Source organism: Heterocephalus glaber, unplaced genomic scaffold (genome assembly GCF_053883595.1).
Source record: "Heterocephalus glaber isolate CG9 unplaced genomic scaffold, H.glaber_assembly_v1.0 deba00001442, whole genome shotgun sequence".
Classification (NCBI taxonomy): Eukaryota; Metazoa; Chordata; class Mammalia; order Rodentia; family Bathyergidae; genus Heterocephalus; species Heterocephalus glaber.
Genome location: NW_028258296.1, coordinates 48837153 through 48853001, shown reverse-complemented (window position 1 = coordinate 48853001; position 15849 = coordinate 48837153). Strand labels below are relative to the sequence as shown.

The 15849-nt window shown below is 37.4% G+C and overlaps 1 protein-coding gene across 3 annotated transcripts in view; it reads left to right on the top strand.

Moving 5' to 3' along the window:
* Trim33 (tripartite motif containing 33) overlaps positions 1-15849 on the top strand; it is a 113632-nt gene that overhangs the window by 86535 nt on the left and 11248 nt on the right. For all 3 annotated transcript variants that reach the window (XM_004853778.3, XM_087213278.1, XM_004853777.3), the window contains exons 12-15: positions 3687-3819; positions 4537-4600; positions 7994-8153; positions 13113-13462. In XM_004853778.3, the coding sequence (XP_004853835.1) occupies positions 3687-3819; positions 4537-4600; positions 7994-8153; positions 13113-13462 (707 nt within the window). The remainder of the gene's footprint in view (positions 1-3686; positions 3820-4536; positions 4601-7993; positions 8154-13112; positions 13463-15849) is intronic.

Here is a 15849-nt window from a genome sequence, read left to right as displayed (position 1 = left end):
TGAGACCTTGTTACAGTGAGACTCTGTCTCCAAATAAAAAAGTAAAGCAGGCTGACTAGTAGCTCATCACTCCCTGGGTTCACTTCCCCATGGGAGATGGAGAGTGAGTAACAAAAAATTAGATTGTACCATACACATACACCTGGTCAATACTGTCTTGAAAATTTTATGTCTTTGTTTTTGAACTTTTTTTTCCATATCAGTTCTTTTTAGTGTTCTCACTTTTAAAGCTGTATGGTGTTCCATTTTGTTGGACATAGTTTTCCTTCTGTTGGTGAATCTTGGGTTTATTTCTCATATCTCACTATTAAAAACAAAGATACATTTGTGAAAAGATGCTAATAATACCACTAGCCATTAGAGAAAGTCAAGTTAAAACCAGTGAGACACAATATGAGCCACCTCATAATGTGACTAAATTAAAAAGATCATATTAACTGTAGCAAATATTGTTGGTGAGAAAGTGGAGGGACTAGAGCCCTCATAAGCTTTGGTGGAATGTAAAATTGTATAACCACTTGGAGAAATTGTTTGGTAGCTTCTTAAAAAGTTAAACATATGGCCGAGGATTTAGCTCAGTGGTTCCACCGCCTGCCTCGAAAGCACAAGGACCTGAGTTCAATCTGTGGCACCAAAACAACAACAACAACAAAAGTTAAACATATACCTACCATAACTTCCATTTCTATATATTTGCCAGAGTACACAAAATAAATGTCTGTATAAAGGTTTGTACAGATGTTCATAGCAGCTTTGTAATAAGGCAGAAACTAGAAACAACCCAAGTGTCCTCCTACAGATAAATGGATAAATGCCTTATTCTATATATAATGGAATACTAACAATAAGAAGGAATGAACTTAATACAAGTAACAGGATAAACTAACATCAAAACAGTCACGTCAAGTGGAAGAAAATACATTAAAAATTATATGATATAAAAATTATATGATATGATTCCATTTATATAAAACTGCAGGGAAAAAATCAAACTAAAATGTTAGAAAAACAGATCAATATTTGAGGTTGAGGGAGGGAAGGGATTGAGGTACATAAAAGTAATAAATTCAATTTATTTACTTGATTTTGGTTGCATAGTATATGGAATCAGTTTGTACACTTTGAATATATTTATTTCATTGTTTTTTATATTTTAATGCAGTTTTTTAAAAGTTGTGAGGCACAGTAAGCATATTATCTTAAACATAAGAGTATTTCTCTTAAGACAGGTTGGTTGAAGTGGGTTAAAGGGTTTACAATTTGAATTTACATTGTCACTGACAATTTGTTCTTTAAAATACTGTGCTGCCAGGTGTGGTGGTGCATACCTGTAATCTTAGCAGTTAAGAAGTTGAGGCAAGGGGATCCCTGAGAGTTCGAGGCCAGCCTGACCCTGTCTCATTAAACAAAACAAAATAAATGTGTATGCACAATAAATACATACACACACACATTGCTAGCCTATATATTTGGAAGTGCTCATTTCTTCTGTGTTTTTCAAACATTGGGTTAGGTTAATTGTTTTCTTCTGTCTTTACCAATCTGATAGGTAAAATGACGTTGTTGATTTGGTTTCTCTGTCTTTAGCGTGGTTGGTTACCTTATGTTTCTTGATTTTTATTCTGATTATCTTTTGTGAAATGTCTTTGCTCGTTTATCTATTATCTTTTCCTTTTATATCACAGAAATTATTTATATGACACATGTTCCATGCAGTTATTTAGGATGCTAAAAAATAATGGTTTAATAAGTGAATGAATTGATATTTTTTCCAATTAGACTTTTAACTTTATAGTGAATTCTATTCATGTGTAATGAAAAGACTTGAGCATTTTAGTTAGCATTTCTCTGTTGGGGGCTGTAATGGCACCAGGGAGGCTCTTCCGTATATTTTCTATTTGTCTCTTCCTGACCTGTTCACTAGTAGTGTATCATCTGTTCAGTTGGGAATATAAGTTGTAGGTAGAGAGTATAAAGGGACAGGTGCAGAGGCAGGTAACATGAAATGTTTACATTTGTTTAGAATCATTCCCCATGATTTGTTTTTAGGTAGTCTGCAGCCCCGTCTCCGTTTGTGGCCCTCCTTCACACACACACCCTCCCCCAATCTTCCAGTTGGCCTGAGTTGCAGGTAGGGATCCTCCTATAGTAGTGGTGGCGAACCTATGGCATGCATGCTGCAGCGGGTTATTTGTATCACTGAAAGCTCTAAAAGGTTCGCCATCACTATCCCATAGTTACAGCTTTTAAGTGAATACTTAGCCAATGGCTATGACCACAGGATAGACAGAAATAACTACTGCTGTCCTTTAATTGTTCCTCCAAATAACCTAGTGCCTCCTCTCACCTTTATCCCTTCAGATGTCTGGCATGGTACTTTTTTAAGGGAATTAGGGAAATTGCCCTATTTACATTATAGGAGGATCTTCCCATGTTGTGGTATGTTGAGTTGCTGCATTCTGATCATCTTCCTGTTGGTACAGTTTTACCTCAGTTTAATGTCCATAGTTTCCTGAGAAGTCTGCACTGTGATGCCATTGTTTCTGTTTCAGTGCTGTGAGAATCAGTGTGCTTTAGGAGGAAAGGAGAGCAAGAAGTAAATGCGTGTATTCAGTTTTGTCTTGAACCAGAAGTACATTTCCATAAGAAATAATCTGAGCACTGACCTACCATGTGCAAGGCCCTGGGTCCTTTTCCCAAAACTAGAAAAAGAAAGAAAAAGGAATCATCTGACTTCTAGCGGAGAGGAGATTAAAAGGGGCAGGTGTGCATGCAAATAGAACAATAAATAGGAAGATTATGATTAAGAACAATTTGACTGTCTCTTAAATGGAATAGTCCAAAATTTAATTTAATGTAATTTTCATACTTAAGTAGTATGTTTTTACACTTATATATTTTCTTATTCAGTCATTGCAGTTCTGCAGTGTAGGTGGATATATTAAAGATAAGAAACTAACGTTTATTTTTGGAAGCAGCCCAAAATCACAGTTCTGGGTCCTCTGACCTTCTCCTACTGCCTCTAAGTTTTAAAAACAGGTTCAGATTTACTGCTGACTGTCCCTTTCGTGTGTGTAATAAAGAGCCATCTTTACTGACTTATCTTTGATTACTTATAAATTGAGTTAGGGGGTTTTCTTTCTTCTTCTTCTTTTTTTTTTTTTCGTTCCGGGAATGGAACTCAGGACCTTGAACTTGCCAGGCAGGCGTGGCGCCACTGAGCTAAATCCCTAGCCCAAGTGAGAGGTTTTCTATGGGGTGTAAGAATTTTGCATAGCTTACAGTTGGGTACTAAGATGATTGTATTTCCTTAGGGTAAGAGATTCTGGCAGGACTGTAGACATTGAAGTAGAGGGAGTCTGGGGACAAAGGATATTGGTAGAGTCCTGTAGTGATTTGAGAAAATGCAAAATTATCAGTATATCAGAACTATTTCAGAGTGGAATATAGGATTTAGTGGGTCATTGGGCTTTTCTTTGAGCAGTTGTATAATATATAGTTTTAGTCACATAAACTGTACTGCATGAGTTCTCAGAGGAGCTTAAAGAGACAACAGTTAGGTTGAACTTGATGTTGAGTAATCTAGTAGTTTATTAGGAAATTGTGAATATAAACACAAACACTAATGAACTTAATAACTTCTGCTTTAATCAAAGCATATTTGTCTTTACCTTCTTTCTCTTCAGTTGGAAGATGCTGGCTCAAGTAGTTTAGATAATCTACTAAGTAGATACATCTCAGGCAGTCATCTACCCCCACAGCCTACAAGCACCATGAATCCTTCCCCAGGACCCTCTGCCCTTTCTCCAGGATCATCAGGTAAAAGCAGACCAGGATATTGCCTATTTCTTCACCACTTTTTAAAAAAAGCTTGTTAATATCTTCTGTTATTCAGGGTTCTCTAGAAAAACAGAAGCAACGAGCAAGAGGGAGGTATGGAGCAAGAGGGAGGTATGCGGAGGGGTGTATGTGCATGTGTAGAAACAGATTGATTTATCTCAAAGAATTGGTTCACATGGTTATATTATTGTGGGTACTCAAGTCCCAGATTTACATGTAAGTTCGCAGACAGGAGGCCCAGGGAAGAATTACATTACAGTCTTGAGTCCAAAGTCTGGTGGTAAAATTCCTGCAGGAGAGGGGTAGGAACAGCTCCAGCTTCTCAAGGTCTTCAGGTCTTCACCTGGTTGAATGAGGCCACTGACACTTTGGAGGATAATTGATTTACCTCAGTCTACTGACTTAAAAATTCAACATGCTTTTGAATTACATAACTCTTGAGGCTTAGTAAGAATTATTACAGGACTTCTAAAAAGAATAATGAGAATCTAAGTAGAATAGTTTGTCACATGACTCGAGGGACCACCACTCTCTCTAGATCTGGTAGTTTTGTTGACTGAATTGTATTGTTCTGTGGAGGATTCTAAGTTGTCTGGGCTGCGATGTCCAGGAATTTCTGAATTGGGTTATAGTAGTCTTGAATTCTGAACATTCCTAACATGCATTGGTACTTAGTTAAGTCTTATTATTTTTTAGGTTTATCCAACTCTCACACACCTGTGAGACCCCCTAGTACTTCCAGTACTGGCAGTAGAGGCAGGTAAGTATTATGCTATTAAAAGTATTATTTTCTTAAGAAAAACTTTTATTTAATAAAAGTAGACCCTACAATCTGTGTGTACTTTTTTTTGGTACTGGGGATCGAACTCAGGACCTTGCGCTTTCGAGGCAGGCACTGGAACCACTGAGCTAAATCCCCGGCCCAACTCTGTGTACTTTTACCTTGTTTCAAGAATGATGAAGTTATGGCCATTATTTCTTCTATTTACTTTCTTGGTCTGTTCCTTCTTCCTCTTGATCTGTTATTTTGAAACAAGTCTCAGACATCATGTCATTTTATTTGTGACTATTTCAGTATCACTTACTGTTCTGTTTTTTGGTTTTTTGTTAGTTTGTTTCTGTTTTTATTTTTGTTTTTGTTTTTGTACTGGGAAATGAACCAAGGACCTTGCATGTGCTAGGCAGGCACTCTGCTACTGAGCTACATCTCCAGCTCTTTTATTTATTTTTTTTATTTTGAGGCAGGTTATCATTAAATTGCCCAGGCTGGCCTGAAACTTGTAATCCTCCTCCTGCCTCAGCCTCCCAAGTAGCTGTGATTACAGGTGTGTATCACCATACCTAGCAGCAATAAGAAATTTAAAAATTTATCACAGAATTGTTATCATACATAAAATAATTGAACAGCTAATTCTTTAATATCAATATGGATCCAGTTAATATTCAAGGCTTCCAATTGTTTGTGCTGTAAGTGCCCCTTTTGGGGGGTAAATGTTTGGGGTTTATTTTGTTGTTGTTGTTGTTGGGTTTTGTGTGTATGTGTGTGTGTGTTACTGGGGATTGAATGCACAGCCTTTGCATTGAGCTATATCCCCAGGGGCCCCCCATTTTTTAAAATTTTGAAACTGGATCTCTAGGTTGCCTACACTGGGCTCAAACTTGAGATCCTCCTTCCTCAGCCTTCCAGAGTGCTAGAGTACAAGTGTGTGCTACCACAACTGGCTAGAAATTTCTTTGAATCAGATTTAAATATGCTCTTTACATTGGTATCAACTGGGCTGAGGATTTAGCTCAGTGGTTATGCCTCCTGTCTTGAAAGCATAAGGACCCGAGTTTGATCCCCGGTACCAAAAAAAAGATACATTGGTATCAACTGATGTGTTTACATCAACATCATTGTATGTTGTTTGTCCTTTCGTTTTCTCTTTCTCTGTTTTGTCATTGAAATACCCTGCCTCCCACATTTTGTCTGTGCTGGCAGTTAAATCAGAAAGTTTTAGGGGCCAGGGATTTAGCTTAGTGGTGCTGCCACCTGCCTCGCAAGCGCAAGGTCCCGAGTTTGATCTCCGGTACCAAAAAAAAATCAGAAAGTTTTATCAAATTCAGGTTGGATGTGAGGGAAGAGAGGACAAGAACACTTCACGGTAGTACTCTGTACTTTCATCAACGTATAGTATCTGGTTAGGGTTTTTTGTTTTGTGGTAGCCACCATTAATTTCTTTATTGAAATTGTGTTTAAAAAGTGTTATTTTAATTGTTGTATTATTCCTTGCTTATTAGTTTAGAATGCTTCTGTAAGGAGAAACTTTGTCATCAGTTATTGGAATATAGGAAAAGCAAAGTAAATATTTGCTTTCAGGATAATGACTTGATTACCAGTACCCTCCAAGAGTGACCACTGAGTTTTTGTATTGCATTTATGAAATCATATATAAACATTTTTATGTTTTAATTCATTAGGTTATGATTTTTATTGGTGTCTTAAATTATTCAATTTATGGCCTGTCAGGTTTTTTAGGCTTGCTCTTTAGTCCTTTTACTATAATTCTAGTAGTCTTTGAAAGCCTCCTTGTTTGCTGTGAAATGATACCAGTTTCATCTTGTATGATTCTTTGCCTCTGTTCTGGAATTTGCCATTTCCCAAGAAATCTTGGTCATATTAGTGGGAAAATAGTGTTTGCAGACAGTATTCTAAATACTGTAGTTAGTTACTCACTGCCCTAGATTGTTGACTTTTTTCTTTTTAGTGATAGAGCTAAGACATAGGAATATGTGCTTTTTAAGATAAAATACTATAAGCATTGCTCGTGTTTTACTGTTTCCTACTTTGAATAATTCAATACAGAATACAAGTATTTAAGTTGTTACATGAGTGTTCTGTGTGGCGGGTGAAGATTGCTCCAAGTAAATACTTGATTGGCTTTTTAGTAATGCTTTAAATAATACTTCTAGAAGAGAAATACCACCTGAATGAAAAGAATGTTCATTCTCGGTAGCAGTACAGCCTTGCTAGTTATTCACTTGTCTTACAGTAATTTTGCTGAGTGCTCTGGATAGAAGTGAACAATCTTGTCTTCTTGCCACTCATTACATTGATACAAATAAGGTATTTCAGGTTGGGGCCGGGGATTGAGCTCAGTGGTTTCACCACCTGCCCTGCAAGTGGAAGGACCTGAGTTCGATCCCTGGTATCAAAAAAAAAAAAAAGAAAGGTGTTTCAGGTTGTTTGCTACTAATCATTATCCTCTGCTTTCAATCCCCTTCTTCCAAAAGCTAAAATAACCTTTCCTTATTTGAGATTCCATGAACCACTATTATAGATGTATGGTATTTTTTTAGATCTTTGAGGAGGTTGAGAAGAATTGAAATTAGTAAGAGAAGCAGTCAGTGACATTTTATACTGTAGGCTGAACATCCTTAGTCTGAAAAAATGAAATGCTCCAAAATCCAAAACATTGAATGCCAAATTGATGCCCAAAGTGGAACATTTCAGTTGTACCTGACCTCTTGTGGTAGGCCTGAGTAAAATTCAGGGTACACTGAAAATATTATGTAAAATTGCCTTCAAGACTATATGTGTAAAAAAGAAAAAAGAAAAAAGACTATATGTGTAAGATGTATAATAAGCAGAAATGAATTTCATGTTTAGACTTGAGTCCCATCCCCAAGATGTTTCATCGTGTATATGCCAATACAGTGGTACCTTGGTTCATGAATTCTGGAAAAGATGACCACGTTCGTGTTTGTGTGGGAAAGGTGGCTGTGGTCATGTTTGTCACCCAATGCAGAGATTGCAAACAAAAGCATTCGTGAACTGAGGTAGCACTGTATTTCAGAAGCCAAAAAAATCTGATACTGAAACAGTTCTGATGCCAAGCAGTTCAGATGAAAGTACTCCACCTGTATTGGCCTGGGGAAATGATTGTTTACTGAACTCTTAAATGATTTATTATAAGTGCCTCAGACCATAACTTTATTTCTAGGGTCTTCTGAATGTTTGATTTACATTTTAAAAGAGATTTGAAACTAGGCTTTTACCACTTAGGCATTGTGAAATATCCTTACCTTCTATGAAGTAATTGTTGTCTCCTCTGTAACAGACAGTACTCTTAATTTGTTTTTTATACCATACCTTTTATTTGTTTTTCATTAGTTGTGGGTCATCAGGAAGAACTGCTGAGAAGACAGGTCTTAGTTTCAAATCTGATCAAGTGAAAGTCAAGCAAGAACCTGGGACTGAGGATGAGATCTGTAGTTTTTCAGGAGCTGTGAAACAGGAGAAGACTGAGGATGGGAGGAGGAGTGCCTGCATGGTAAGTTCCCACTGGGGTCACCTCATTGATTCTTCCATCTTAGTGTTAGGTTGAATAGAAGTTCTAGGAATATTTATTAATCTTTTAATTTTTGTGCTTGACACAAACCAGGTATCTTTTTTCTGACTCAGGTTTTTTTTGGCCTGAGAGGCAGGTGTAATTCATCAAAAGGGTCTTAGAGCAGTTAAGGACTTATACATTAAGTCCTCATTTGAAATTATTTTCAAATTTTTATTTAGCTAATAATTTTGCCATGATAGTAAATTGAGTTCTATTTTGTTCTGAATTTGTCAGTCATTTCAGTATTCACTGTGAATCTTGGGTCACAAAAATTCTTAGCTGTTACTCTTCTTCACCTATGAGCTCAGCATTAAAACTGTTGTTAAAAAATTCATTGATGGGGGCAGTGAAGCTCAGCCAGTCCCAGCACCCGGAAGGAAGCTCCTCGCCTCCATCCCAGGCTCCTAGGGCAGTGAAGCTCAGCTGGTCCCAGCACCTGGAAGGAAGCTCCCCCACCGCCATCCCAAGCTTCTAGGGCAGAGAAGCTGAGTGGGACCCAGCACCCAGAAGGAAGCTCCCCCACTGCCATCCCAAGCTCCTAGGGCAGAGAAGGTGAGCAGCATGGGTGCCAGAAGCACCCCCCACCCCCCCATGGAAATGAGAAGGCACATAAACAAGCCTCAAAAACAGACTTCCAGATCAACTACAGCAATCCCAAAGGGGAATGAGATGGAACACTCTGATACTCAACCACCTGGCCTCTCTGAACTGGCAACAAAAGAGGATCTGGGAAAAATGAAATCAGAAATAATTACTCAGATAACAGCAAAGATTTTGCTCATGGTGCAAGACATGATTAATAAATCTAGAGAGGACACAGATAAAAAAGTAGAGGATCTGAGGAACATGATGGAATCCCAACATAGGAAACAAATGGAATCCATAAAACAGATACAAACAGATTTCCAAGAGATTAAAAACTCCATCGAAAGTCTGCGCAGCAGAATGAACCAATGTGAGGATAGAATTTCACATATAGAAGATAAGATTGCAATTAGTGACCAGGAAAAGAAAAATTGCTTTAAAATTGTAAGGGAACACGAGAATCAATCCAGCAGCTGCTAGACGATGCAAAGAAGAATAACATAAGACTGACTGGAGTCAATGAAGGAAGAGGAGAGAGTGCAGATGACATAAAAAAACTCTTCACAGAGGTGATGGCAGAAAACTTCTCAAGGAGGGGAAAAGAACTTGACATGCAGATAAGTGAGGCATATAGGACTCCAGCGAGCCTTAATCAAAAAACATCTACACATAGGCATATAATAGTTAGGATTCCAGAAATCCAACAGAAGAACAAAATTCTACAAGCAGTGAGAGAAAAGAAACAAATCACATACAAAGGAAAGCCCATCAGAATCACAGCAGACTTCTTCAGTGCAAACCCTCAAGGCAAGAAGAGCTTGGAGTGATGTATCTCAAGCCCTAAAGGAAAACAACCTCCAACTCAGAATGATGTACCCTGCAAAACTATCTTTCAAAATTGATGGAGAAATAAGATACTTTCATGATAAAGAGCACCTCAGGAACTTCATGAATACCAAACCGGCACTCCAAAAAATTTTAGACAATACCCTAGGAAAAGACAATGAGGATCACAACCCCACGAAACCCAGCAGAATGAATCCATTGGGCGTGACAAATTAAACACAAAGGGGGAGAATCCAACAAAAAGAAAAAGTCATGACAAGGCTTTTAAGACTTTTAACTTCATCTCCCTAATGAGTGTATAATTCAGTCTTATTATTGTACTGATTAGTATTTTTCTAATTCTAGAGTTGCACACCACTCCTTGTGCTGTACTGGCTATTTATCATCTTCTTATGTCTACATTTTAATTGGGTTGTCTGTTAATGAGCTCTAAGAATTCTTTATATATTCTGGTCATAGGTTATATGCAATGTAAATATGGTCTGTTTAAGGACTACTTTTCATTTTAATGATGTCATTTAAAGTTCTAAATTTTGATGGAATCTCATTTATCAATTTTTTTCTTTTATACATCATGCTTTTGTATCCTAGGTAGTTCTTGCCTACCCTGAATTCATAAATATTTTCCCTTATAATTTCTTCTTAAAGTTTTATACTTTTAGGCTTTCTTATTTAGGTTCATAGATCCCTTAAAGTTATTTTCATGTATGGAAAAAAAGGGTTGAGATTAATTTTTTATATACGGATACGAGGTGTTCTAGTGCCATTTGCTGAAAATACTATCTCTTCCTTGGCTCTTGAATTGAGTTTATATTCTATAAAATGCTAATGTTAAATAATCTTTCAAAACTCAGTGGACCATATATGTGTGGTTCTATTTCTAGATTCTCTGTTTTATTCCAATGATCTATATGTCTTTCTTTACACCAACACTGCCTTGATTACTGTAGCTTTAGAAGAAGTCTTAAAATTAGGTACTAAACGTCTTCCAACAGTTTTTTTGTTTTTAACTTTTCTAGGTCCTTTGTTCTCCTACATAACTTTAAAATTTCAATATCCAGTTCTTCATTTATAGCAAGTATACACAGACCTGAATTTTTATATATACTTTGTGTTTTCTAATCCTGCTAAATTCAAGTACAAGTTCTAGGGGCTCCTAGAGATTTCTTAGTGTTTTCTCTGTAGATGATCATTTCATCTACATATAAAGAGTTTGCTTCTGCTGTGCCAATCCTATCCTAGTTGTGTCATTTTATTGCCAGACTATTTTGGTTTAGACCTATGTTTCAAAGTCTAATGGACAGATGAAGAGTAGGCATATATGCCCTTGTTCCCCACTTTAGGGAGAAAGCATTGTATTATCTCCATTCATAGAAGGAGTTTTTGTTGGAAGTATGGAGTATATGTCTTTGATCTGTTGAGAAGGTTCTGTTCTACTTCTAGTCTCCTGATAGCTTTTACCATGAACAGCTGTAGAATTTAGTCCAATACTCTTTCTCCAACTAGTGACAGGATCATATGGCTTTCTCCTTTCCTCTGTTAAAATGATGACCTTTGGGGGTGGATCTTCCAATGCTGAACCAACACTGCCATCCCTATAATAAAACCACTTCCTACATCCTGCCAGATCTGACTTCTAAGAGTTTGTTTTGTTAAACAAATTTCTATCTGTGCTCATATCTTTTTCTTCTATTATCTTTATCCAGTTTTAGCATTAGCACAATGTTGATTTCCTAAAATGAGGGGAGAAGTGTTCCTTCTTTTTTCTGCTTTAAATGTTTGATATAATTTATCAGTTAAAATGTTTAGCAGCCTGCTGTTGTCTTATAGGTAGGTTTTCAAGCTAGGAATATACTTTCTTTAATAGGTGCTATTCAAATTTTATATTTCCTCCAGAGTTAGTTTCATTGATTTGTCTTCTAAGTTACTTCTTAGAAGTTGTCAAATTTATTTCAAAAAACATTTTTGTAATATGCTTTCTGTATCCTTTTAAATTCTGTAAAATCTGTGGTAATGTCCCCTTGATCTTAATATTGTAATTTAAAAAATGTATAACTGATATTGTGTAACAGGAAGAAAAGGTCTAAAAGAGCAGGGGAATTGGCAGGGGTAGGGGAAGGGAAAAAAGGGAAAGGAAAAAATATGAGAAGAGGAAAAAAATGGAAACAAGGTCTTTGCAAATAGGGAAGGGGGTGGAGGGGGTGAAGGGAGGGCAAGGGAACGGGAAAAAAAATAAGAACCGAGAGACTCAAGAGCCCAATGATGAATGTAACTGTATTTTATACCTAAAATGTACCAATAAAGTTAATTGGCGGGGGGGGGGAGTTCATTGATAAAAACTTTTGTGATGGGAATATTGCCTTTTTGGCTTAGGAATTATTAACCATTCTAGAGTTCCTAGGTTGGAATATTTTATAAAATTTATAAAACAGAATGAAGAAAGGCCGAAGCTTCTCTTCCTTTGAAAGTATTGATGTTTGTTTTTTTCTTCCTACCCAGGCTTCAGTTGTATTTCTTACATGGTTGGCACATAGGAATTTCATTTCAGACTAATAGCATATTTGCTACAGAAAATATAGATTTAAAGATCAACAAATTTAGCCCTGGGCCAGGGATTTAGCTCAGTGGTTCCGCCACCTGCCTCGCAAGCGCAAGGTCCCGAGTTCGATCCCCGGTACCAAAAAAAAAAAGCAACAAATTTAGCCTTGGTTTTACACTTGATCTTAGCCAAAAGGCCGAGAAGTGATTAGCCTTGGTTTTAGAGCAGTGTCACCTCTTCAAAACCTTGTCTAGAAAGTACCCTCAAAAATAAGCCTGGGGCCAGTGATGTAGTTCAGTGGTGCTGTGCCTGCCTGGCAAATGCAAGGCTCTGAGTTTGATCCCTGGTACAAAAAAGGGGCGCAGAATGGTGAAAGATTTCTAAGATTTATTTTACATAGTCAAGTTTCCCTATATTGTGAATTATATAGGTGGGCAGAAGGATATATCAGAATTCATTCTCATTCTCTTGCTCTCATTTTTGGTGATACTGTAGATTGAACCCATGTTATAGAAGCCCTTGAACCATTGAGCTACATCTCCAGCATACGTACACTCAAATATTTTTACTTTTTGAGTCAAAGTCTCACTAAGTTGACTGGGTTGGCCTCACACTTGCAGTCCTCCTGCCTTAAGTCTTCCAGGTAGCTGTGACTTAAGGGTATGTCCCACCATATCTGGCCAGAATGCTTCTCAGGTGCTATGCAAAAGATTCTGGTGAGAAAAATGTGCCATAATTATCTCTCTGTACTAGTGTACCTAAGTAATGTAGGAGTTAATTTTCATTCCTCTATGTCACTAATAGGATTTACAAAATAGGTTTAAGTTATATCAGTATATTTGTATGTATAATGACATAATTTTTAAACACACACTGCATACAAAAAGGATTAAATGGTTTTTCAAGAATTTGTTTTTGTTTTGTTTTAGTTGAGCAGTCCAGAGAGTAGCTTGACACCACCTCTGTCAACCAATCTGCATCTAGAGAGTGAGTTGGATGCGTTAGCAAGCCTGGAAAACCATGTGAAATCTGAACCTACAGATATGAATGAAAGCTGCAAGCAGTCCGGGCTCAGCAACCTAGTTAATGGAAAGTCTCCAATTCGAAGCCTCATTCACAGGTCAGCAAGGATTGGAGGAGATGGCAACAACAAAGACGATGACCCAAATGAAGACTGGTGTGCTGTCTGCCAAAATGGAGGGGATCTCTTGTGCTGTGAAAAATGTCCAAAGGTTTTTCATCTAACTTGCCATGTTCCAACACTTCTTAGCTTTCCAAGGTACCAGTGAAGTAATTGATTTTGTTATTATTTTCATAAGCCAAAAATATAGCAGAAATTTGTAAGAGAAAATGGCCTTCTAAGCAATGCACAATATTTCTGTAAAACAGTTGATTATTTCTTTGGTATTAACTTTCAGCGAAACTATTAACAGAATGATAAAATGTCCAAAATTTAATGGAACATTATCGATAGCTTTCATCTCCTGGCCTTCAATTCATATTCATTGTATGCAAATTAGATAAAACAAAAGAAGTGAGGGCTGGGGGGGGGTTCTGTGCTGAAGAAAGTCTTGTTTTTTATTTGATTTGATTTGATTGATTGGTGTGTGTGTGCTGAAGATCAAACCGAGGGCCTTGACATCCTAGGCAAGTACTCTACCCCTGAGCTCTACACCCTGAGTCTCAGAAGTTAATTTGAAAATCTGATGCTATCAAGCTTAGTAGGGATTACAATAATTTGAGGCAGCTCTTTTGGATCATGCCCAAAACTTAATTTTTCTAAAGTTTGAAAGCTTTCAGAAAGCATTGTAAAGGAAAAAGCAAGTCCTTTGTAAAATTACTTGCAGTGTCTTGGATTTTTGGAGCACGAATAGTTTCCTCTTTACCTTGCAAGCAGTTAATTGGTAGTGTCCCTTCCAGCACTGTGCAGATTTCTCAGACTTTTCCTGTTACAAGGTGGTAGGGGTGTCTTTTCATTCAGTAATTTTGAAATGGACAGTTAGCAAATTCCTTTTGCAGATGAGAACAATGTGGAATAAATATAAATAAAAAAGAGATTGGGAGGAGAATATGAGCTTTGTCTTCAGACTGACCTGGTGGCTGCTAAGTATGGTTTTAAGCTTTAAAACATTCATAGGTGAGCACACAAGGCAAGCTGATGATAGCAGCTAGTAAAGTAGAACAGATATGGTGGGCTAAGTCATAAAACGTATAATCTGGTTGTAATTCTATAGTGAACACAGATGGGCAGCTCACTACTTTCTAGGGATCAGTGTCTGTTTCTGTAAGCAGTAGAGTTTGGTTTAAAAGAACTCTTATTTCCTCCCTTCATTTTAATCCCCAGCACCAAAAGAAAAGAAAACTTAGTAGATAAAACATAAATAGTGCTAGAATGTTTTTCTGAATTATAATTCTTAACTAAATCTTAGAATTTATAATAATTTTGCTGGAGATATAATAAAGGGGCTTCTTTTTCTTTATTCTTTCAGGAAAAAAAACATGTTGGCACTTTGGTCTTGAAATTAAGGCTTAATGAAATTTTTCTTTCCTTTGGGTAGTAACATCTACTGATCCATCATGATTTTGCTGATGAATGCTTTCCTTTAAAGATATAACTTTGGAAGAAACTTTAAAGCGTTGATACAGACAGATCAGTTGGTACAATCCGTAGATTTTTTTGAATGTATACATCTATTTAGGTGTGTATTTCTGGTGTGTGTATGTGTGTGTCTGTCTAGGGAGAGAGACAGAGAAAGTAAGTCATTTTGGAATTTCTAATTTTATAGAAATCCTGATAAAAACAAAATACAGACTTACCTGAGTTTTGCATATATGCTTGTGCTTGCAGGTATGTGTTTGTGTATTCAGTGTTTTGTTTGCAGTATCAGGGACTGAACTCCGGACCTTGCACTTGCCAGGCAGGTGTGGCACCAGTGAGCTTCATCCCTGGCCCCATCTGTTTTTTGACTACATAAAAAAAGAATGGATTTATTGGCATATTTAACTTAATGTTAGCATGATTTTTGAGTTTGTTTCTTTGTTTGTTTGTTTGAGACAAGGTCTTGGTATGTAGTTCAGGCTGACCTTGAACTGGCTCTGTAGCCCAGGTTGGGCTCAAACTTGTGATTCTCCCTCCTCAGCCTCCTAGAGTGCTGGGGGTACAGGCGTGCGCCACCACACCTGGCTTGTTAGCGTGTTTAATGCATGTCAAAACAGCACAAAAGACCTAAGGAACTCCATATCCTCTACTCTTTTCTAATTTTTTGTATCCTCTCCTCTTTGGATTTTTGTTTTTTTGTTTTTGGTTTTTTGAGACAGGTCTCTATGTAGTTTAGGTTGTTCATGAACTCATTATGTAGCCCAGGCTGGTCTCAAACTTGAGATGAGCCTCCTGCCTCAGTCTCCAGAGTACCAGGATTATAGGTGTGCCCCACCACACCTAGCTACTCTTTGGTTTTTTGAGACGGTCTCACTGTGTAGTTCAGGTTAGCCTTAAACTCAATGATCCTCCTGCCTCAGCTGCCTGGGTCCTGAGATTACTTGTGTGCATCCCCACACCCAGCTCCTCTACTCTTTTTTAACTGGGGAATTAGGTCCATGTGATGATAATGCAGGGACCTGAAAGAATTGGTTTTAGGCCTCATGCTGCAGGTACTGATCAGCAAC